The sequence below is a fragment of the Dipodomys ordii genome, unplaced genomic scaffold (assembly GCF_000151885.1).
Source record: "Dipodomys ordii isolate 6190 unplaced genomic scaffold, Dord_2.0 Scaffold226, whole genome shotgun sequence".
Taxonomy (NCBI): Eukaryota; Metazoa; Chordata; class Mammalia; order Rodentia; family Heteromyidae; genus Dipodomys; species Dipodomys ordii.
In genome coordinates this window covers 940,574-965,895 of record NW_012267442.1, presented here as the reverse complement: position 1 = coordinate 965,895, position 25,322 = coordinate 940,574, and the positions used below count along the sequence as shown (strand labels likewise).

Below are 25,322 nucleotides of genomic sequence, written 5' to 3'. Positions count from 1 at the left end.
TTTATAGCTGATCCTCTCACATCCACCTCAAGAACTTTTACCTTAAGAGTATAGTTGATGGTGTCAGGATGGGAACCTAATCAGTACATCCAGGTTTTCTTTGATGGAATGGTAGAGATTTCTTTTAAATTCAGAAGTAAAGTGTCAAACTTTTTTTTAATGGTTGACTGATGAGATCTGATGTTATTTCCCTTATAAAGTTAATATAGTAGCATATAACTTGCTCCAGATAGCTTGAGTTCCGTTCTGAAAAATATTCCCACATTTGAAGGGGCGATGATCATTGGAAGCTGTCTAGCCTCTCCCACTACTGCCCTGTTGGTTCTCAAGACACACAAATTTTAGCAAATGGTTTTCTTCCTAATAGTATACAATCAGTCCTAAAACATCTGAAATGGAAATTAGGCAAAATAAAACAGCAGACAAAATTAACCTGGCATTGCTAGAATTCCTTTATTATTTTCTGTTAGCACTTTATTTGATTTTTGATGTTGGTTGATATCTAGGTGTATATCAAACCAGCATCTCTTCTATGTACATTTAGTTTGGCTTGACCAAATATCACTCAGAAAACAGGGTGGAAAAGTCAGTTTATTGTGTTATTCCTGAACATTCTGCTCTCATTTTGGAGAACTTTTTTTAAAAAGAAAAAGCTAAAATCGGTTGTTCAAATTATATAAGTAGTTAATTTTTGCCTAAGCAATTGGGCTGATAAATGCTCTCAATGAGCTTAGTGGTTTGATTTCAAATAAAATGCATTTTTGTCAAAAACAAAAGAACAATTCCTTTGCAATCTTACAATGATATAAATACTGCCTTTCAAGAGAACTATTGGAACTTGTAATTACTCTGTTTCCCTGGCCCACCCAGAGAGTGTCATTTGAACATTTATCATAGCCAATGTTTTATTTTTGGTTTTGTTTTTTTAATTCCAGCCTTCTTGTGTTTTATTATCCTGCCAAACAGGTCCTCCCCTGCCCCAGAGCCCCTGCTATGTGGTCCTCATTGTGCGTGGTGGTGGTGGTGTTGTGTGTGGTTTGCATGGCAGTGTGTAGGTCGGTTGATCGTGTATAAGCAGATGGACCAGTGGTCTTTTAACTCTGTGTTTCTATAACTGTTTGCGCTGCTAGCTGCTACACTGAAGCCACCCTGCTGTTCTCAAGGCAGTCCACCCTTGATGACTTAGATGGACAAGACCCCGTTCCTAAAACAAGCGAGCGTGCTCGGCCTAGGCTCCGTAAAATGCTCAGCATGGACATGTCTTCCTCTTCAGCTGACAGTGGCAGTTTAGCATCAAGGTGCTTAACTCATTCATGCATGCTTTGTTCTGTAATGTGATCTTCTCCCTTGATGTCTTTGCAAAGATAAATTTTATCATGTCTGTCATTTTTTTTCTTATCTTTCTTTTGAAGCATTTGCATGACTAACAAAAATACAACTACAGCCCCTTCTGAGGCTGACTATTCCCAGGACCCTGTTCCATGACACCAACCTGACCTCAGTTTTGTCTGTTAGGACATTATTTAAAATCCTGACTGCAAATACTCATTGTCCTCCCCTTGATATCTGCAAAGATTTAAAAGTATGCTTCCTATATTTGATTTACAGATTTTGTAAGTAGCTCTCGTAGGGAGAAACCCCAGGAATTATAGAAAACTTTTTCTTATGATTTTGCTAGCAATACATACTATACAAAAAGAACAAATCTGAAAATCTGCCATGCATGGCCATTTTTAGTTGTAGCAGAATAAACCTGTCAATGTCTTATGTGCATGGCTAACCTAAAAGTCATAGCCAACCTAAAAGTCATAGCCAAGCAAATGATTCACCTATCTTCCCAAATAACTCAAGCGGCAAAAATGAGAAAATTTAAATTAGAGGCCAACCTGGATGAAAAGTTCATGAGCCTCCATCTCATCCTATAAACTGGGCCTAGGGGTATGTCCCTGTCATCCTAGCTAGATGGGAAGTACAAATATGAAGATCATGGTCCAGGGTAGCCCAAGCACGGCTTTGAGCCTATCCAGAAAACTGAAGCGAAGAGGCTGGGGACATGGCCCAAAAAGGCTGAGTGACTGCCTAGCAATTGGAGGCCCCGAGTTCAAACTCCACCAAAAAAAAAAAGCCAGAACGTTTACCACTGACTTTTGAAGAGAATATTATTTAGAATATATCCCCACTGTAGGCTATAACTTGTTTTGTTTGCAAAGAATTTTTGGAAGTATTTATTAGCATACATTGATTGTACAAACTGGTTTCTTTGTGATATTTACAACATGCATATAAGCTAGTTTGATCAAAATCATCCCCACTATAAGTTGCCCTTCTTCAACCCTGCCCTCCTAGTTTTAACAGTTTGTGTTGAACTTCATTATTTAATTTTCATTCTGATACAATGGCTTACGTTTTTTCATTAAGTTCTGTCCCCAAAAAAGTAACCACTTAGAAGTGAATTAGCTGTAAACAATGTAAAGACATTAAAAAAAATAAGCCTTAGAGGCCAGGTGCCAGTGGCTCACCCTGTAATCCTAGCTTCTCAGGAGGCTGAGATCTGAGGATCAAAACCAACCTAAGACTGTGAGACTCTTATCTCCAATTAACTACCAAATGAACCAGAAGTAGAGCTGTAGCTCAAGTGGTAAAGCTCTAACCTTGATCAAAAAAGCTCAGAGACAGTACCCAAGCCCTGAATTCAAGCTTCAGGGCCCGCACACACATATATACACATATATACACATATACAAATATACAAATATTTGTGTGTATATATATATATATATATATATACATGTGTATATATATATATATATATACACACACACACACACACACACACACAATCTTAGCAGGGTCAAGGACATCAGCTAGGTTGTGCCTATCCTGACATGAAAATGATCCAGTCTAAAAGAAATTAACTCAGATAGCTCATGGTGACAAATCTGAGGGTGCTCACATAGATTTTTTTTTTAGCAGCTGTGTGTATCACTGCAACACTGCACGCTGCGGGCCAGGTGTTTGATTGGAGCTTGCTGAATTCTGAAGGAACCCTCAGCCTTCAGACACTCACATGACCCCAACCTTAGGAACTGTGCTTATCATGACTTCCAGTTATTGGGAAGTCAGAACTTGGGTAGAGTTGCTCTGTGATCTGAAAATCCCTGGGGGAGTGAGTGGGGCAATGTCCCAGCTTCCTACAGAGCTATCTAATGGAGGTGAGTCTAGTGACCCTCTGGTTAGTCCTGGTATTCCCAGAGATGTCTATATGATGTATGTTCTTAGGGCCAAAGTCCTGATCAAGCTTCAAGGGTTCCTGCAGACCTAGTTCTGTCACAGGCTGCCACACGGGGCCTTCCATGTTCATGCATGCTCATTGGCATGACTACATACCAAGAAAAATAGATTCAACCTGTGCATTTGAGAATCATCATGTTTCTAGGACCTACTTGCTCATGCATGTCATGTAGACAGTAATGCACACTTCAGGATACAACAAATTATATACACCTCCACCAGGCTCCAAATAATCCTGTCTTCTTTTTGGATGGGGGAAGTCCATGTGCTTCCTCAATTCCCAACAGGAAGGACAGAGTAACAAAGGCATGTCAGGAATATCCCTGCATGGCTGCTCTGTTTTCAGTTCCAACCTTTCCTGCATGCAGATAAGGAAAGCTGGAGGGAAAAAAAGACTAAAAGGAAAAGGAAGAGAGGCAAATTACAGGGTGGACAAAGTAAGGACTAGGAAAGCATGTGGAGAAATGCTGGAAGAGGGATGGATAAGAAATAGTGAACAGATGTCTTTGGGTGGCTGGAGAAAAGGACAACATTGTGGAGTGCAGCAGGCAGCTGAGAGGAAAGCCATACTGGGAAGGCAAAGATTTCTAGAAAAATGGTTGCAAACTGTAGGGGTGGTGGAAATGTAGTCATTTGAGCTTCACATCAGTAAGAAAAAAGACCCTATGTGGGAAACAGAAAAAAGTCATATTGAAGAAGAGTGGCTCTTGGTCGGCTCAGCTGGTGATCGATCATTCCTGTTATCCCCACTAGATCTGGGTGGATCCTTTCTGTCGGACTGAGAGTAGAACACATCTTGGTTAAAAAAAATCTTTGGCACAAACTAGCATGGCTTGTCCTTTGCTTATGCATTCTTCTTTTCTTCAGAGACACCTAATGGTAGTTATGCTATGCTGACTAGGTAATGACTTGGAAATAAACCCTGAAGCTCATGGCTGTGAATTTTGTTTTTAAAAAAAAAAACTGCGCATAGATGAAATTTGCACCTTGAGAGGAATGTGACTTGCTTCGGTTTTGAAGGGGGAGCATGCCCTCTGTCCATATTTATATCAGAAAAACTACTGTTTGTGCAGTTTCTGCAGACCAGGAATTAGTCTGATGGAACAAAGCAGATGGAATGCAGAAAAAATGGGGTATTTCTTTTCCTCTCTTGCTTGATGTTTTCTCTTTGGGAGTTCTGAGGTGTGTGTTTAGAGTTTGGGCCAGTCCTGGGGAGTTTAGATGCTAAGACAAGTGCTCTGTGCCCATCCCTCTCTCCTGACAGTGAGCCCACACAGTGTACCATGCTATACTCACGTCAGGGGACCACAGAAACCATTGAGGAGGTGGAGGTGGAGGCGGAAGAGGAAGCAGTGGGCCTGGAGCCAGAGCTCGGAGACGCTGAGGAGGAGAAGCCGGAAGAAGAAGAAGAGGAAGACGATGAGGAAGAGGAGGAGGTGGAGTTTGATGCAGAGGCCGAGGAGGTTGGCCTCACTCCTGATGAAGAGTTGCCCCAGTTCTCCACAGATGACGGGGATGTGGAGCCCCCACCCTCCTACAGCAAAGCTGTCAGCTTTGAGCGCCTGTCCTTTGCCTCTCAGGATGACTCTGGGGGCAAGAACCACATGGTGGTGAGCCCTGATGACAGCCGCACAGACAAATTGGAGTCGAGCATCCTACCACCGCTCACTCATGAGCTGACAGCTAGCGAGCTGCTGCTCAACAAGTAAGACCACAAGCAGGCCCATGACCTTACAATGCAAATTGTATTGTGAGCAAATACACATTTCTCACCTGTGTCTTCTGATCTCATGTAGAGTCCATCCCAGCCCCAGACACTAAGAACAAATTCCCAATTCTAAAACTTCTTGTCCTTTAGTACTTCCATGATTGAGTCACAGAACCAACCCAAACTGCCCTGAGCCTATGTGGCCTCCTCTCCTGCATTGGGCACTGCTGGCGCATAGGACACTGAGGGCTCCTGCTTCTAATCCTATGAGGATTGTATCTCAAAGCCTGCCAGGCAGAAAGGTCCCTGAGACTCTTATTTCCAGTTAACCAGCAAAAAGCTGGCAATAGAGATATAGTTCAAATGGTAGAGGCCGAGTTTGAGTGAAAAACCAAGTGAGAATGTAAGGTATTGAGTTCATACCTCAGTATCAGCACACAAAGAAGTCTAGCCATCCTAATCTGAAAATCTCAGACCCGAAAATACTTTAAATGCCACATGTAAGAAGTAGATCAACTCATACCATGAAACTTTCTTTCATGGACCAAATTTGGCAAAATAATATTGAAGTTGCCCTCTGGCTATTTGAATTCAATAACTATGACACATAAACTTGATGTTTAGACTTGAGTTTCTAACCAAAGTTGTTTCATTATGGCCTTATTTTAAAATTTGGAAAAAAAAAAAAAGATCTTAAATCTAGAACACTTCCAGCCCAAAGCATTTCAACTGGATTAAATTGACTAACAAAAAATTAGTGGGAGCCTAGGATGTTGGGACAAGGAATAGGGTGGGGAATTCAGTAAGAAGGGTCATGCTGAATGAAATCCAGTTGGAGAAAAGAGTCTCATCATGTTTATTGTGACAGGATGTTCCATGACGATGAGCTGGAAGAATCAGAGAAGTTCTATGTAGGCCAGCCCCGGTTCTTGCTGCTGTTCTACGCCATGTACAATACTCTGGTAGCCCGCTCAGAAATGGTGTGCTACTTTGTGATTATCCTCAACCACATGGTGTCTGCCTCCATGATCACACTCCTTCTGCCCATCCTCATCTTCCTCTGGGCTATGCTGTCTGTCCCCCGGCCTAGCCGACGGTTCTGGATGATGGCTATCGTCTATACTGAGGTAGGTCCATCACCTACACAGCCTTCTTTGATTCGTGTCATTTTCACCATCAGTTACCTAGTGCTGACATTTTATATACCTCTTCATATTTCACATATCGTGCAGAGAATGATGGAACCATTCTGTTTCCACTTAAAACCCCTAAGGGAACATCTTAAGTGAGATCAAATAATTGACTTGGGGTTTCTCAACTGTTGAATGGTGGGGGGTGAGGGTGGTATTGGAGCCTGTTGTGACAGATGCATTATTAATCACTGAGATAGTAACTGTCTTTTGCAGAATCAAGCAGAGCACTGGCATCAGCAAGTATTCAACAAATAGACACTGAAATAACAACATATAAGAATATATTTTGAGGGTTGTGTGTTGGTGACTCCTGCCTGTAAACTTAGGAACTCAGGAGGTTGAGATCTGAGAATCGCAGGTTCAAAGCCAGCCAGGGCAGTAAACTCTGTGAGACATTTATCTCCAACTAACTACTAAAAAGCTGGAAATGGTGCTGTGGTTCAAAGTAGTAGAGCACAAAAGCTCAAGACCAGTGCCCACGGCTTGAGTTCAAGTCCCAGGACTGGCATCAAAAAACAAAAAAAAGAATATACTTGGAAAATTTGGCACCACTGGCTCATGTTCATGCATGTAACCTATCCAGTCAAAAGGATGGAGGTTCAAAGCCAGCCTGGGCAGATAAATCTGACTCTTTATTTCCAGTTAACCAACAAAAAGTGCCAGAAGTGATAGAGTGCCAGCCCCAGGCAAAAAAGCTAACCAAGAGCATTAGGCCCTGAGTTCAAGCCCCAGTACAGCACAAAAAACCCCACTTTGAATATAGTTTAGTACAACATGCATATTTCCCATATACCCCAACAAAAATGAGCACATAAAAATGTAAATGTCAGAAAGGCTACCCTCACTCTCGTTAGAAGGGGTACCTGTCTGACTAGAGTGACTTGTTTTTCCAGACTGTCCTATGAAATCATAGATGATTGTAAAGTCCCAGGAAGCCCTGGGGAATCCTCACAGCCTCATGCCCAGGCTCCTGTGGTTGGTTGTGTGGGTAAGTTTGTGAAGAAGGTTGAGTTTCCTTCTGGGTGCATAAGGACACACTTTCACTGTCAATAGCACGGCACGTGGATCTTAAAGTACAGGACTCAGAAACATCCAGTTACAGCCTAGAGATTTTATAAGATTACAAGTAATTCAACAGGCAATTAAAACAAGATATAGAGAGAATCATCTCACAATTACTGTTTAAAGCATTGAAAGCTGGGCGCTGGTGGCTCATGCCTGTAATCCTAACCACTCGGGAAGGCTGAGATCTGAGGATCGCGGTTCAAAGCCAGCCCGGGCAGGAAAGTCCATGAAACTCTTATCTCCAATAAAAACCACCAGAAAACTGGAAGTGGCGCTGTAGCTCAAGTGGTAGAGTGCTCGCCTTGAGCTGAAGAGATGAGGGACAGCGCTCAGGCCCAGAGTTCAAGCCCCACAACTGAACAAAAAAATAAAATAAAGCATTGAAAATACATATCTTATTCCCATGATGAAAATAAAGGCTATAAAGAAAAGTACATAGACATTACTCTAATTGAGATATTCATGTAGTCTTGCCAAAAATAGATATTGTTTGAATATTCCTATTGTACACCTCTAGGGATGTACTGACTCCCTCCTCAGTGATGGCTAACATTCTGTTCTCTTATCCTTCTTTCTGGGAGGAAGTTTTCCAGACACCCTTCCTCACCTAGGGATGAGGAAGATACCTATAATGTAACAAAGGAGACAAGAACTGCTTGTATAACATTCATCTTAAAAATCAAAATGTTCAAACCTGGTGCCGGTGGCTCATGCCTGTGATCCTAGCTACTTAGGGGGTTGAGATCTGAGGATCATGGTTCAAAGCCAGCCCGGCCAGGATCGTCCATGAGACTCTTATCTCCAATAAACCACCAGAAAACCAGAAGTGGTGCTGTGGCTCAAGTGGTAGAGCGCTTGCCTTCAGTGGAAGAGCTGAGGACAGCACCCAGGCTCAGAGTTCAAGCCCCATGACCAACCAAAAAAGAAAGAAAAAAAAAAAGAAATGTTCTTGGTTAAGTTGGGCTCCCACTTTCTGTCATATGAAGGATGAAATACATGGAAACCCCAGTTGACACTAGTTTACTCTACAATATAAACCACATGCCAAAAACCACAAGAACTATACCCAGACTTAAGAATACATGAAGGAAAAGTAGTTGTTTTTCTTTTGCAATGGTTTACATACAGATCTGGCCAGCAGATAAGGAGGAAAGTAGAGATGAATGCCTCAGAGCTTAATGGGATCATACAGAAGTGGAGCTCAGTAGTAGAGCTTACACCTGCCACACACAAGGCCCTGAGTTCTGTGTGTAAGTACACACACATGTACATGCACGCATGCACACACATACACGTAACACACAAAAAAAATCTCAAACTGTATAATGTCCAAAAGGTTCAAATTAAATCAATACATGACATATAAACACTTCCATTTTCAAGTTTGTCCTGTCATATTGTAATAACTTAATAACTATATAAATGCCTCCTAAAGAAACCAGTATAAAAGCTAATTTTTCAAAATGAGATGAAATGACAGTCACCTAAGCATCAACACATATTGCCCGATGGCCTCACTGTGTCTACAACTTATGACACATGTGACCATGAGACATTGCTCTTGTTATAAAGTCCAGTGATACTGGTATTTCACATAATTGTAGATATTCCCCCCCCCATCAAAACTATGAAATGGGTATTTTCCTCAGTTTCTGTCAGTGTTTCTCATATATACCTATTCCTAAAGAATTTCCTTTGAATTTCTGTCATTATATGTAGGTGGCAATTGTGGTCAAATATTTCTTCCAATTTGGATTCTTCCCCTGGAATAAGAATGTGGAGCTGAACAAGGATAAACCTTACCACCCTCCAAACATCATAGGGGTGGAAAAGAAGGAGGGCTATGTGCTTTACGACCTCATTCAGCTCCTGGCCCTGTTCTTCCATCGCTCCATCTTGAAGGTACTGGTCGCTTATGGTTCATCAGCTTGTGGCGATAACCCCAGCCCTAGTGCTATTCCTGGGGAACTTGAACACTGGGTTTCAGGATGGGGTCGTGAGATGCCTCTGCTCCTTAAAATAAATGATAGTTATATCTATTTAATTCCCATTTTCTCTAAATAGTCCATAAGAGAACTTGGAGTAAATCTGTATTTCACCCCTGGATTCATCATAATTAGTCCACATTTGAGAAACCTTCCTAAGTACTGGGTAGTATCTTAGCCTGATACACCAAATTCCACCTTTGTTTCAGCTAGAACCTCAGAAAACACTCAGAGATGGATCACAAGGCCACTTGTCCCCATTTATACTTCCTGCCTACTTCTAGCATTACTGCTTTTACTAGGGGGTCTCTTGTGAAACCCTTAGCTATTACTAAAGACCACAATTGGTGTGGCCAATTTGCTGTAGAGGGCACTCTTCACCACATGACTCTAGTTAGACCTCCAGCAGGGCAATCCTGAGCAGCCAGTGGAGTTTTTTCTTCTCACACACTGTCATAAACAAAACTTTATTGTGTCATTCAATGCTAATGAAGTATGAATTATCCCATAGCATTTTTTTCTGTACTAACGGGTCTGTTACAACCTTGGTGTCTTCCTTGAAAGTTAGCTGTTTTGATAACATGTTTAAAATTTATTTTATCAACTAATATATCAGTTTCTAGGATCCTTTTTGGCACAAGGCTTGGAATGAGTTCACACACACACACACACACCACATATATATTTTCTTTTGGTGAACTGATCATTTTCTGACTTGGTCTCCAACCACTTGGCCTGCAGTTCTTGTCCTCTTAAATTTAAGTCACAAAGGACGGAGCCTGGCAGTCCTCATGGTCAGGGGACAACCTTGTTGGAGTACTTCATGCCTAGGAACAAGGCTACAGGGAGTACTGGCAGCCTTTTGCTCCAACGAGATCCCAAGGCTCTCAGCCTCTTGGTCTGCCATTTTTCTTCTCTTTACCAATTCCTCATCCATTTTCATTAAGCAAACACCAGGCCCTGCGAAAGGCATCACAAGCTTTGCCTGATATTTGAGTAGAATATTTGCTTTGTTCCTGAATCAGCCTGGAGGGAGCCAGTGGTCACTTCTCATCATGCAGGCTATGGGAGGGATAGAACCATTATGGAAAGCAGAGGTACTGATGAATTTGGGGTGCAGAGGTGAGTCCTCAAAGCTCATTGCAATGCTCCCAGTTCTCGCTTCGAACATACAGACATGTTCTGGAAAGTACTTTTATTCAAAGAACAAGTCAAGTGATTATCATTTCATCTTTATTCTATCTGCCAAAACTTTCTTAATCGTTCCTTTGTTAATCAGTCAAACCGGTTACTGACAGTCATCTCTGTTCTCCTGGGACACTTGTGCAGCTTCTGTACACTTCTGTCCTTTGGTTTGCTGGGCTTGATACATACTGTACGACAGAATGCCATCTCCCCCACTGGCAATGGTGGCCTCACTTGTCACTTTTGGTCTTCAGTGTCATGGCCTATGGGATGAGGATGACATTGTTGACAATGGCACAGACAAGGAGGAATCTAATGATGAGTGCTCCCTTGGACATGGCAGAAGAGACTCTGCAGATTCACTGAAGTCCATCAACCTTGCCGCCTCCGCGGAGTCTGTGCACGTGACATTCCCAGAGCAGCCAGCTGCCTTCCGGAGAAAACGCTCAAGCAGCAACACCCAGATCTCCCCAGGATCCAGCTTCTCTTCAAACAGGTCCAAAAGAGGTATCTGTCATATGGCTTCTAGGCTAAGCTACCAAATGATCTCATCTTTCTGGTACCTGTGAGTCTTAGGAAGTGATGTTATTTATCAGGTGCTATCAAGAGATGGATATTGTAACGCAAAAGGAAAATGCTCTGGTGTCCGATCCAAGTTCAAGTCTTGCCTAATTGTGTGGCTTCTTTGCTCTAAATAGCAATTTCAGAATTGGGAAAGGGTCTAGCACATTGCTAGTTAGAAAATGGCAAGCATTCCAGTCCCTAGTGTATAGGAACTTCCAGTTTTGACTGTGGAGATTACCAGTCCCTAGTATATAGGAAAAAAAAGAAAGAAAATGGCAAGCATAGGCAAAATATTCTGTTGGAATGATGTTCAGAGAACTTAGTGTTTTGAAAGTGGATTTTAATTTAGTCAGTACGGGCTTTTCACAAAACTACCTAGTTATTTCAAACTACTTATTACTTGCTAATAAGCCAGTATGATCAGAAAGTAGATTTGCCCTACAGTTGCTACTCTTGGAGTAACTGAGCCTTCATATTTATGGAAACTATTATTTATTTGGAAATTTCCAAATGCTTGGGGATGCTCATCCTCAGAACCTGCTCTTCTGAGGCAGACACTTGCAGACCTCATCTTTGTCATTTTACCATTGGAGAAGTTAGGGCTTGAAAACAGGACTAGGCTATGGATTCTATCAGGAAGGTTGCAACCTAGGACTGCTGAGCACAATCAAAGCTGTTCTTCCAGAGTGTTCCCAGAAGAATCCTTGACAAATGATTTCAGAGCCCGGGTTGAAACCCCACAGATCTTGTTCAATGTAGCAGAGTTGAGAAGACAGCCTACTAGACACCTTTTCATGAAGCCATCTGCCCATATGTGCTCCTCAGCCATCAAGCATGTGGGCTCCACGGGCTGCCATGATACTTCTAGTGACAGATCCAATTCACCCCTCATCCTACATCTTGTGATTTCTTTCCATTCTTTCTTGCTTTTAGGCAGTACAAGCACCCGAAATAGCAGCCAGAAAGGAAGCAGTGTTTTGAGTATTAAACAAAAAAGCAAAAGGGAACTTTACATGGAAAAACTTCAAGAGCATTTAATCAAAGCAAAGGCATTTACAATAAAGAAGTGAGTACACCAAGTCTTGGGAGTGTATGTTTTGTCACAGAGCTGGGACACTAGCTTCAGTGACTTCCTATAAACAGAGGTAAAAGACTGAGATGTCCCCTGAACCCACTTTCCAAGATCATATCTCTCTATTATTCCTCAAGCAAGGGAGGAGAAGTATGGAATCATCTTCAGAGAAGAGATCATACCTGTCTTGGCAAAAAAAAAAGTTCATATCTGTCCCACAAAAAGGATCTATACCAGAAAAATTATCCTGAGGCTGAGAAGAACAGAATGATCTATTGATCATAGTGTCTGATTGTTCTCCTCCTCCTCCTCCTTCTGAAGCATGTGTGTATGTGTCTTTCACTGTCTTGCAGGACTCTGCAAATTTATGTGCCTATCAGACAGTTTTTCTATGACCTCATTCACCCAGACTACAGTGCTGTGACTGACGTGTATGTGCTGATGTTCTTGGCTGACACCGTGGACTTCATCATCATTGTCTTTGGCTTTTGGGCATTTGGGGTAGGTTTGGGCAAAGGCCTCTGGATGCCCATCATTTAATGGGAAGTACCACTCAGGCCTAAACCTGTTGTCTCTCACCAGAAACATTCAGCAGCTGCAGACATCACTTCTTCGCTGTCAGAAGACCAGGTCCCTGGGCCATTTCTGGTGATGGTCCTCATTCAGTTTGGAACCATGGTGGTGGACCGAGCACTCTACCTCAGGAAGACTGTGCTGGGCAAGGTCATTTTCCAGGTCATCCTTGTGTTTGGGATTCACTTCTGGATGTTCTTCATCTTACCTGGTGTGACTGAGAGGTAAGGTCTTTACAAGCAGTGGCATGCCTGGGCAGCACCATGGAACAAGCAGCAGAAGGTTGGGATCTCTTCTAAATTGAGTACAAATGCACAGTGTGAACCAATTCCTCCAAAATATTGTAACTGCATTTTATACACATTTATAGGGAAGAGAGTTTAAGGCAAGAGAGATGGCAGCCTGTATTGTGTTTGCCTCTATATTTCAGTCCATATGGGGTATGATTAAAGCTTGGTCTTAAGAGTACTTTACAGGAGGGCTGGAAATATGGCTTAGTGCTTGCCTATCATGCATGAAGCCCTGGGTTCCATTCCTCAGTACCACATAAACACAAAAAGCCAGAAGTGGAGCTGTGGCTCAAGTGGTAGAGCACTAGCATTGAACAAAAGAAGCTCAGGGACAATGCCCAGGCCCTGAGCTCAAGCCCTAGGACTGGCCAAAAAAAGAAAAAAGAGTACTACTCAGGAGTGGAGATGTGGCTCAAATGCTTGCCTGGCAAGCATGAGTCCCTGAGTTCAAACCCCAGTACTGCCAAAAACAAAGCAAGGAAACAAGACTATGTTAATGCTTAATGTCCAAATAAATTAATTATAAATGGGAAATATCCCCTCTGTTAGATCATAAAAGAAAATGGTCCACAGAAGTAAAGGTAGAAGTATCTGTATAATGTAACAGGACTGGTCTTTTCTGTACGTCTGAGTTTGTATTCACAAGCAAGGGGGATCTCTTAGCTACTGGTTGGGACAGCCATGTGCCTAATCCAGGAAACCTGCCTTTGTGAAACACAGTTGAAGTGCTTCTTTGTATTAATTCACCAGACTGGACTATATATTTTTAATACCCTCAGGCATCATGGAAAAAGTCTTCATACTCTTTTGTTTTTTTGTTTTTTAAGAGAGAGAACACTATTAATGTTTTGACCTGAGGCCTTAGGCTCTATCAGTTGTGACACTGCTGCAGCCCTTTTGCTTTAGTTATTTTTCAGACATTTAGTTATGTTTCAGGGTATTTTTTTTTACATTTTTGCCCAAGACTAACCTGGATCAAGATCATCCTACCTCTGCTTCTTGCAGAGCTGGGATTAATAGGTGCTTGCCCAGCTCCCAAATATAACGGCCAATCATAACTGCTTTTAATTTGTACTATGGTAGTTTATGTTGTTATAAGTTATTAATAAATATACTTAAAAGCAATTTACTGTAATCATGGCTTTTGCAAGTACATGCACATTGGAAGCTCCATTAATTATTAGATTTTCTTTTCCCACCTTTTGTCTTTGGCACACTCCACTGTTAAAGAATTCCTTTAAGTGACAGAAATGGAATTTGTTGGTTTTTAATTCCAACTTGTATCTCTTTATGGTAACAAAATATTTTCATGATTTTGAATATTTTTACATTTTAGGAAATTCAGCCAGAACCTGGTTGCCCAGCTTTGGTACTTTGTGAAGTGTGTTTACTTTGGACTATCTGCCTATCAAATCCGCTGTGGGTACCCAACACGAGTCCTGGGTAACTTCCTCACCAAGAGCTACAACTATGTCAACCTCTTCTTGTTTCAAGGGTGAGGACACTGTGTGTCACCATCACTGATGGAGTGTGGGCTGACAACTGTTTCCTACATAGAAAGAGAGAAGGCAACTACAGAGATGTCAGCCATGAAACACCTTTCTGAGTGTAATTGCCCCTCACCTGCTGAGAAAGTTCTCCAAGGATCATCCACATGGGATAATTTTCTATTTTAGTATTGTACTTAATTACTCTGAAAATACTTGGGGTTGAAAATGGGGTTCATGCCTGTAATCCTGTCTACTCAGGAGGCTGAGATATGAGGATCATGGTTCAAACCCAGTCCAGATATGGAAGGTCTTGAGGCTCTTATATCCAATTAACTACAAAAAATGCTGGAAATGGAGCTATGGCTTAAGTGGTAGAGCACTATCCTTGAGCAAAACATCATAGGAACAGCACCCAAACCCTGAGTTCAAGCTCCAGGACCAGCACCAAAAGAAAAAAAAAGAAGTTATATAATCCTTAAATATTAATAAACTTCTGAGAACATTAGAACAGACCATTGAAAACACTTTTGGAATTGAAGAGTGGGTTTTATCCCACCAAAACCCACCTGAACGCCACTGGCTTACTTTGCCGTGGATAGTGAGTTTGTTCCTCAGACAGTGGATTTGCTCTTCAGTTCCAGGATTCAGTACAGCATCTTTTTGCCATCCCCCCCCCACATCAGTCATTTACCACATGAATGGCAGGTGCTGCTGCCTGCTCCATGACAATGCACCACAGCTAGGCTCTGGCAACCAGTCTAGCTGTTATGAACAGCAACACATTGAGCACTTTCTTTCAGTTCTAGATTGGGCCTGAGCCTTGTATGTACTTCTTTTAAGAATTAGATTGTTGCCCCCTTTATGGAGCCAAGGTAACCCAAGTGAAAATTTCTCAGTGATTAGAATTCTGGAATAGGCCCAAATTCCCCAGCCTGGGAGAAGATCTGCATCCCTCAAGAATTCTGAACATTCTTCAGAGCCTAGAGGAGCCCAGTCCTAGCTATGACATGCAAAAGAGACTAAGACAGAGGCAACTGGTCTACTCACAGAGGGTCTTCCTGTGCTTGGTTCCACTGACATGTCCCACTGACTTCTCCCATTTGCCCTCATCTTTCATTACGAGATGTATTATTTTTACTAATATGTTTACCAGAAGAAAAAAAACAACAACAACTAATTCAATAACCCTATGGCCAACAGATTCTCAAACAAATAAATGTGAAAGAAACTAAATGGAATCCAGACAGATGCTAGGACTCACACTTAGCTACTCAGAAAGCTGAACGTTTGGAGATCATGGTTTGAATCAAGCCTGGGCAGAAAATCCATGAGACTCTTATCTCCAGTTAACCACCAAAAGTAGAGATGTGGCTCAAATTGTAAAGTGCCCACCTTGCTTGAAAAAGCCAAGTGAAAGCATAAGGCTCAGAGTTTAAGCACCAGTATGGTACTTGTGCAAGCACATGCACACATAGGTTATAACTAACAGGGAAAGTGAAAAGAATGAAAAATACTAATGTACATATTGAGCTCATTATGAAGTGCACTTGTGCTCCATGTTTGGTTTTCCTGAGAGGGTCACCTTGAGAATTTTCCTTCTGCCATTAGGTTTAAATGAAGGAAGTGCATGCATTCTTGAGGTGAGGTAGATAATGGGGCCAGCTCACAAATACTTCTCTGACAAGATGTGGTTTCTGGCAGGTTCCGGCTCGTTCCATTCCTGACTGAGCTGAGGGCAGTGATGGACTGGGTATGGACAGACACGACCTTGAGCCTCTCTAGCTGGATTTGTGTGGAGGACATCTATGCCCACATTTTCATCCTGAAGTGCTGGCGAGAATCAGAAAAGGTAAGAAACCCATAAAAGTGCCCCCTTCTCCTTTGTTTCACTTGTAAAACAGATTGCTTCCCAGATTCATATAGATGGTGGGCATTTTGTGGCCAAACAAACATATGTGCAAGCAAAAATTGACATGATCTATAAATAATTGTGCATTGATTTCCAGCTCACTGGAGTTAGAAGTTTTAATCTTACTTCTGCCTGTGTCAGCAATAGCATGCAAATGTTTCTGCTTCTAGGTGCAGTATATTTTAGTTATTCTCAGGGTGCTCTTTGGGACAGAGGCTAATGGAATGGCTAGGCCTCATGTTCACCTTCCGGTTCCTCTTTCCGGAGGGCTGGGAAATCAACCTCTTTATGCAAAAGAAATTGAAGTATCAATATTTGTTTTTTTTTTTTTTGGGTCCGGTCGTGGGGTCTGAACTCTGGGCCTGGGCACTGTCCCTCAGCTCTTCAGCTCAAGGCTAGCGCTCTACCACTTGAGCCACAGCGCCACTTCCGGCTTTTTTCTTTTTGCTTATGTGGTGCTGAGGAATCAAACCCAGGGCCTCGAGCATGCAAGGCAAGCGCTCTACCACTGAGCCACCTTCCCAGCCCACTCAATATTTGTTTTATTCTGCTATGTTTTTCTGCTCTTAAAATACAAATGAGATTTATTGGATTTTTCAAAAGTTTAGTTAGCATATAAGAACTTGTTGCATAACAGCAATTAAAAAATACCTAGGTTCATATCTGTATTCCTAGTTCTAAGCCAGCCTAAGCAGGAAAGTCTATGAGACTCTTATCTCCAATAAACAAAAAAAAAAAAAAGTCAGAAGTGGAGCTGTGGCTCAAGTGGCAGAATGTCAACCTTGAGTGACATCATCCAGGCCCCGAGTTCAAGTCCCAAAACTAGCACACCAAAAATAGTACTCTCTTTGGAAACATCTCCCCAATCTACATAAATTCTCTTGTGTACTTTGAATTCCCAGTACATGTTTCACTTTCCAGTCATAGGCCCATTGTGCTGCAGCCTCTATGTTTTTGAGGCTAGTGAGCCAAAGGAGATGGAACTGAACATATGCTCAAAATTGTCTTAGCAAAGGGAGCTTTGGGAGCTTTTAGGGAGCAGAAGGTATTGACATAATAACAAGATGACTTAATCTGCTTTTGGGGGTGGGGTTAGAAGCGCTGAGATTTGAACTCAGGGCTTCCTACTTGCTAAGCACTTGCTCTACCTTTGAGCCACAGGCTCCTGCCCGCTTTGTGTTGGTTGTTTTTTGACATAGAGTTTCACTTTATGCCTGGAACAGTCAGAATTGCAATCCCCAAGTTGCTAGGATTAGAGGAGTCAGCCATTGCACTCAACTCAGTTCATTTTTGTTGTTGTTGCTATAACAGAAACCCTGAGACTAGGTGATTTATAAGAAGAAGTTTGTTTGGGCTCCCAGTTCTGGAGGACAGGAAGGTGCTGGCACCTGTTTGGCTTCAGCTAATGACTTCCCATTGCTTCATGATGATAGAAAATCAGGGAAACAGCCAGGCATGTGTGGAAGAGGAAAGGATTAAGTTCCTATGATCACAAGCCTATTTCCCCAAGAAACACCAATCCATTCATAAAGGCCAAAATGCCTTATAAAGCCTTTATCACCTCCCAACCCTGTTAGCTTAGTGATCAAGGCAGCACAGACAAACTATATATAAACCAAAGCATAGAATATAAGAGTCACCATATCAAGGAGGTATTGATGGTAGCAATCAGGGTGACAGAGGATCTAGAAATCATTACATATGAGAAAAATAATTATTTACTCTAAAGTAAGTGAACAGAGAATTATTTTCTCTAAAATAGTTGTGTTCAACTGCTGGAGGAATATCAATACCAAATTTCAAACTCTGCTATAAAGCCATAGTAATCAAAACAGCTTGGTATTGGCATAAGAACAGACCTCAGGACCAATGGAATAGAATTGAAAACCCAGAAATGAACCTACAGACCTGTTTTTTTTCTTTTATGCATGTGTTTCTAACACATTATAAGATTATTTCTTTGTTGCTTTGTATGTCCCTCCCCCACAGTATAACCCCTGCTTTCACTATATTTGATGTCAGTATAACTTGTGGAGGAGATGGGGAAAAACAAGTCATTTAAGGATACAGGTGGACCTGTTGCAACAATGAGAAGTACAAGTTGTCATGTCCATAACGAGCTTTACAATGTCTGTGGGGGGGAAGAGGATTGGGACTGGGGGGGAGGGGGGAGGCTGGGAAGGGATGTAAAGGATAAACAAAGGAGGAGACTGCAATGCTTGGTAAGAAATGTACGCATTATCCTGTCCATGTAATTGTAACCCCTCTGTACAGTATGTTCACAAATAAAATAAAATAAAATAAATAGCTGTGTTCAACAACTTGAAATGTTGGAAAGAATGCAAGCTAGAATTAATTAGTGAGACAGAAACCAACCAACCAGCTAAACAAAAAAAGGAGAATTAAGGCAAGTGGCCAAAAGGTCCATTTAACTCCACTGGAATACTAAAAGAAAGAAAGAAGGAAAATCCAGTGATTAAAGTTACTCTATTACTAAATTGTCTTGTTTCAAGAGCAGGTATGTTGCTAAGATATATGCAAGCCACACAAGAAAGCACAGATGAAATTTATATCAGGAAGGGACTCAGTTCACGCTCAGGTGTTAGATCACACCTTAACAAAGCACCTGAGATAAATCAACTTAAAATGAGAAAAAGTTTATTTGTGACTTGCAGTCTTGAAGGTTTCAGTCCATAACCACTTGTTCTTGTTACTTTGGGCATTTGGAAGCATACTTGCCCATGGCAAGAAGCATGTAGCAGAGGCTTGTCCAGCCCATAGTGACTGGGAAGCCAAAAAAGAAAAAGAGGAAAGTCTGGCAGGTTCCGGCTCGTTCCATTCCTGACTGAGCTGAGGGCAGTGATGGACTGGGTATGGACAGACACGACCTTGAGCCTCTCTAGCTGGATTTGTGTGGAGGACATCTATGCCCACATTTTCATCCTGAAGTGCTGGCGAGAATCAGAAAAGGTAAGAAACCCATAAAAGTGCCCCCTTCTCCTTTGTTTCACTTGTAAAACAGATTGCTTCCCAGATTCATATAGATGGTGGGCATTTTGTGGCCAAACAAACATATGTGCAAGCAAAAATTGACATGATCTATAAATAATTGTGCATTGATTTCCAGCTCACTGGAGTTAGAAGTTTTAATCTTACTTCTGCCTGTGTCAGCAATAGCATGCAAATGTTTCTGCTTCTAGGTGCAGTATATTTTAGTTATTCTCAGGGTGAACAAGTCATTTAAGGATACAGGTGGACCTGTTGCAACAATGAGAAGTACAAGTTGTCATGTCCATAACGAGCTTTACAATGTCTGTGGGGGGGAAGAGGATTGGGACTGGGGGGGAGGGGGGAGGCTGGGAAGGGATGTAAAGGATAAACAAAGGAGGAGACTGCAATGCTTGGTAAGAAATGTACGCATTATCCTGTCCATGTAATTGTAACCCCTCTGTACAGTATGTTCACAAATAAAATAAAATAAAATAAATAGCTGTGTTCAACAACTTGAAATGTTGGAAAGAATGCAAGCTAGAATTAATTAGTGAGACAGAAACCAACCAACCAGCTAAACAAAAAAAGGAGAATTAAGGCAAGTGGCCAAAAGGTCCATTTAACTCCACTGGAATACTAAAAGAAAGAAAGAAGGAAAATCCAGTGATTAAAGTTACTCTATTACTAAATTGTCTTGTTTCAAGAGCAGGTATGTTGCTAAGATATATGCAAGCCACACAAGAAAGCACAGATGAAATTTATATCAGGAAGGGACTCAGTTCACGCTCAGGTGTTAGATCACACCTTAACAAAGCACCTGAGATAAATCAACTTAAAATGAGAAAAAGTTTATTTGTGACTTGCAGTCTTGAAGGTTTCAGTCCATAACCACTTGTTCTTGTTACTTTGGGCATTTGGAAGCATACTTGCCCATGGCAAGAAGCATGTAGCAGAGGCTTGTCCAGCCCATAGTGACTGGGAAGCCAAAAAAGAAAAAGAGTAAAGTCCCACAATCCTTTACCAAGGTCTTCCCACTAAGATCCTGCTTCTTGGAAGGCCCATTACCTTCCAGGAGCACAAAGGCTTTAACCCACAGACCTCTAGGGGGCATTCAGATCCAAACAACATTTCAGCTACAGGCTTGTGTAAAACAAGAAAGGAATTAACTTCCTATGATAGCAAGCCCATTTCCCCAAGAAACACCAATCCATTCATTATGGCCAAAATACTTTATAAAGTGTTCGTCACCTCCCAACCCTGGTAGCTTAGCGATCAAGGCAGCACAGGCAAGCTGTATGTAAACCGAAGCACAGAATAGAAGAGCCACCATACCAAAGAGATATTGATGGTAGCAATCAGGGTAACAGGGGATCTAGAAATTATTACACAAACATTTGTTAAGTACATTCTCAGTGAGCAGAACTCAGGTGAATATGGGCTTGGTAGGATTTTAGGAGGGAACTAGTCATCCAATGACCACAAAATTATGGATCTGATGGCTCAGTGGATAGAAACAGACCACAATCTGGTCCCACAAATAAATCCAGTAGATGACAAATTCTTTGTCACAGGGACAAAGGGGTACTCTGAGACAGTTTCAGAGGGGAGCGGACTCCTCAGGGAGGCAGGGTGGCTTCTGTAATGTTGACAGCTAATGGAGAAATGTGAATTGCCTAGGTACAGCAGGAACATCCACTTTTTTACATCAGCCTCTGAGTCCTCTCTTTCAGGAATACCTCTGTCCCCTTTCCTTCACTCAACAGGGAGCTATTCATTGTATGTTTAACTTCTTTCTTCCTCAGATAAGGCCTTGAGATGCTTCCTCGCTGTCTGGAGCATTCTGCCTGATCCTCCATAATCTACTTCCTTTCTCACTTCAGAGGTTAACTTTAAGGACTCTTTCTTTTGGGCCTCTGTGGAACCCTAAGTTTATACCCTCTCTCCCTAGGGACTCTCAAAAACCTCCTTCTTTATTATAAGACTGTGTTATGATTATTATACTAATATCTGGAAAGTCATAAGCCCACATGTGCCAGCCACTCACTCCTGTGCAGATTCCACATGATTTCCTTGCAGCCCCTTACCAGCACTCTCTGGGAAGCAGATGGGAAATGTAGCCTGAGATGGCCTGGCCTTGGGAAGAGGAGTGGGTGATGAGGGCCCACTTTGGCAGAACAGACCACAACTGTCCTTGGCAGAGATAAAACACATTAGCTTTGCTGGGGGCTTAGTTCACGTGGTAGAATGCTTGCCCAAGTTCAAGTCCCAGTGCCATCAAAGAGAGAGAGAAAGAAAGAAAGGGAGATACATTTTTTTCTTTAGCTCACAGATTCCTTCACAATGCAATGCCAGAGTTGTGGTATACAGAGCCCTCAACTTGCTTCATTGATTAAATAGTGGAAAACAAATCAGTTCATTTGCATATCCTCACAGAGACAGACAAAGAGACAGAGACAAAGAGAGATGTTAATTTTTAAAATATCAAACTCTAGTTTTATTTGTGAAACTGTAAATTAAAATGTTAGAATCTGGGTGCACCTGTAATCCCAATCATTCAGGCCAGCCCACCCTTTCTGGAAAAAAAAAATTAAAAGCAAAAGTTGTGTAGATATGGCTCAAAGGACAGAACGTTTGTCTAGCAATCACAAGTTCAATCCCAGTATTAGGGATGGAGAGACTCTGAAAGATCAAAAGAGAAGGATTTACACAAGAATGCACAGGTAGATCTGAAGCAGTTTTGCTACTGAGGAGCAGAGATGCCCCCTTGCACTTCCCACAGCACTTATTTAGTGGAAACTCACTAAGTCTGCTTTAAAGCCAGTGGAACCAACTCCAGTGTTATAGTTGCAGTGTGCTGACTCTTCCTTCTGCCACTCACATCCCTGCACTCCTCTTGCTTCTTCATCCAGCACCCAGGGGAACTTGACTCAGATTCTTGATTGAAACAGCCTTGTTAATCATTCACATTTTACTTTTATACCTGATAGCAAACATCAGGAATTCAATTTCTGTATGTGTGCAGGTATTTGGGTTTGAACTAAGGACCAGGAACTCTTGTTCAACATTTCCCTCATGGTTTTTTGTTACGTTTTATTTGCTGGTTAATTGGAGATAAGAGTATCAGGAACTTTCTGCCTTGGCTAGCTTCAAACCATGATCCCCAGATCTGAGCCTCCCGAGAAACTAGGATTATAGGTATAAGCCACTAGCACCAGCTTCAGGAAATCAATTTAAAACAATGTCTTTCTACCCTCCATGTGCAGGCAGAGTTGATTTCAAGGTACTCATTTTGAATATTCAGGAATTTACAACTTCTTTTCCATATATAATACCTTAAAGACATTGTTTATGCAGCAGGACATGTGAATCACATATCACTAACAAAACCCACAGAACTTTTCAGGGTCCTCTTTTTTTTTTGGCAGTCCTAGGACTTGAACTCAGGACCTGGGGATTGTACCTGAGATTTTTGTTGTTGTTGGTGGTAATGGTGATGACGATGGTCATGGGTCTAGAACTCTGGGCACTATCCTTCAGCTCTACCACTTGAGCCATAGCGCTACTTCTGGTTTTCTGGTGGTTAATTGGAGATAAGAGTCTCACAGACATTCCTGCCCAGGCTGGCTTTGAACCATGATCCTCAGATCTCAGCCTCCTGAGTAGCTAGGATTACAGGCATGAGCCATTAATGCCCAGCTGTTGCTGAGATTTTTTTTTTATGTTCAAGGCTTTTATGTTCATTCTTCCACTTGAGCCACAGCTCTACTTCTGGCTTTTGTGGCAGTTAATTAGAGATAAGAGTCTCATGGACTTTTCTGTCCAGGCTGGCTTCAAACCACTATCCTTAGCTCTCAGCTCCTTGAGTAGCTAAGATTATGGGCATGAGCCTGGGATACCCACCTTCAGGGTTCTTTTGGCCCCCTTTGGCACCACCTTGTGGACCAGGGGACATGATGTAAACTTGGCACAGCTTCACACCACTTTTCAAGGTTGCTATCCCCATGTCAGTGTAAGCAGAAAAGAATCAGGCCAAAGCCCACATTCTCCAACCCTGTGAAGACTGTTGGCCTTCTCATTCCATGCATCCCGTAGCATGTGTGTATGAGCCTTTCTGAATCCTTCTCTTGCAGAGATACCCCCAGCCCCGGGGCCAGAAGAAAAAGAAAGTGGTAAAGTACGGCATGGGTGGCATGATCATCGTCTTGCTCATCTGCATCGTCTGGTTCCCTCTTCTCTTCATGTCCTTGATTAAATCTGTTGCTGGAGTTATCAACCAGCCTCTGGATGTCTCAGTCACAATCACCCTGGGAGGATATCAGGTAATCTGGGTCTACCCTACCTTCTAGAGCCTTTCCTGAGGCTGCATTCTTCCAGGAATGCCTTCAAGAGTATTTAGTGGTGGCTGGCAATTCCACTATCCTGTCCAGATGTTGAATGTTAGCCAACGTGAGTGTGAAGTAGATTCAGGAGATGGAGAAACTCAATTCATTGCCTCACATCTGTGAGGCCCTGGATTTGAACCCTAGTACCACCAACCATCTGGTTTGAACACAAGAACAATCACTGCAAAGTTGAGCAAAATGTCTCAGGCTTGTAATTCCAGATACTCAGTAGGTGGAAGAGAGTGGTTGATCTAGGCACCCATGGCTCATGCCTGTCATCTTAGCAACTTAAAAGGCCGAGCTGTGAAGATCACAGTTCAAAGCCAATGTGGACAGTATATCTGTGATACCCTTAGTTCCAATTAACCACTAAAAAGCTAGACACAGAGCTGTAGCTCAAGTGATCAAGTGCCAACCTCAAGCAAAAAAATCTAAGGAACATTGTCCAGACCCTGAGTTCAAACCCATCTACCAGCATATACTCTCTCTGTGTCTCTGTCTGTGTCTCTGTCTGTCTCTGTCTGTCTCTGTCTCTGTCTCTCTCATTCTCTCTCTTTCTCTCTGTCTCTGTCTATCTGTCTGTCTCTCTCTCTCTTTCTCTCTCTCTCTCTCACACACACACTCACACACACACACACTCACACACACACACACACACACACACACACACACACACACAGAGTGGTTTGAAGCCAGCCTAGGAAGGTAGCAAGACCCGATCTTAATAAATACGCTGAATGTGGTGGCATGTGTTTGTAATCCTAGCTAGATAAGAGGCATAGGAAAGGAGGACCCTGATCTGAGGCCATTCCTGGGCAAAAATGCAATACCCTATCAAAAAAAAAATATCACCTAAAGCAAACAGGGCTCAGGAACATAGCTTAAGTGGTAGACTATCTACCTATCAAACCCCAGACCACCAACAGAGCCAGAGACAGAGAATGATCTCTGAGGTCAGCTGCCTCAGGATACTCAGTGGTTGTACTGTGCAAATGCTTTTCTTCTAACCCGGGATATAGAGAAGTCCTGGCAATGCTTACAGCCCATGTGCCTTTGTTTTCCAGCCTATTTTCACAATGAGCGCTCAGCAAAGCCAGTTGAAAGTGATGGACCAGCAAAAGTTTAATAAATTCATGAGAGCTTTCTCTAGGGATACTGTAAGTAAATATATGCAGTAGATCTCTATGAAGACCTTGCTCTAGGTGAGCCCAGCACTTGTTATAAATTGCTTAATATTTTGCCATGGCTTGTAGTGGTTGGAGGAGAACTTTTCTGGGATTATCTGTTACCACTGGCTAGTCTATTTATTAGGCATAAATGGTAATAAACATAATTTAAATTAAGAATAATTTAATATAAGTTCAATAGCTTTTGATCCATTAAAAAACTACAGTAGATATGGCTCTTTGACTGGCATGTCTATTCTGAGAATCTATCCTCAGAAAGTAATTCAAAATAGGGGAAAGCACCATGTAGGTATTTTCTTAACAGCAGAAATTGAAAGTAATTTGAAGGTTTGCAAAGACTGGTTGGTGGCAGAGATTATGACAGTTCTATTAAGTGAGTTTACCACTGGTCCCCTTCCATGGTCATGGGGAGAGAAAGAGCTTCCATTCTTTACTCT

General features: G+C 42.0%; 1 protein-coding gene across 2 annotated transcripts in view; it reads left to right on the top strand.

Annotated features, from left to right (window-relative positions):
• The window catches only part of Piezo2 (piezo-type mechanosensitive ion channel component 2), a 427,547-nt gene that overhangs the window by 391,131 nt on the left and 11,094 nt on the right, over window positions 1-25,322 (top strand). The window contains exons 38-49 of one of the 2 annotated variants that reach the window (XM_013035843.1): window positions 1,131-1,298; window positions 4,556-4,996; window positions 5,868-6,126; window positions 8,977-9,159; window positions 10,682-10,934; window positions 11,925-12,057; window positions 12,417-12,564; window positions 12,646-12,860; window positions 14,263-14,421; window positions 16,118-16,265; window positions 23,447-23,635; window positions 24,763-24,855. In XM_013035843.1, the coding sequence (XP_012891297.1) occupies window positions 1,131-1,298; window positions 4,556-4,996; window positions 5,868-6,126; window positions 8,977-9,159; window positions 10,682-10,934; window positions 11,925-12,057; window positions 12,417-12,564; window positions 12,646-12,860; window positions 14,263-14,421; window positions 16,118-16,265; window positions 23,447-23,635; window positions 24,763-24,855 (2,389 nt within the window). The remainder of the gene's footprint in view (window positions 1-1,130; window positions 1,299-4,555; window positions 4,997-5,867; window positions 6,127-8,976; window positions 9,160-10,681; window positions 10,935-11,924; window positions 12,058-12,416; window positions 12,565-12,645; window positions 12,861-14,262; window positions 14,422-16,117; window positions 16,266-23,446; window positions 23,636-24,762; window positions 24,856-25,322) is intronic. The other variant, XM_013035844.1, reaches the window with a different exon arrangement.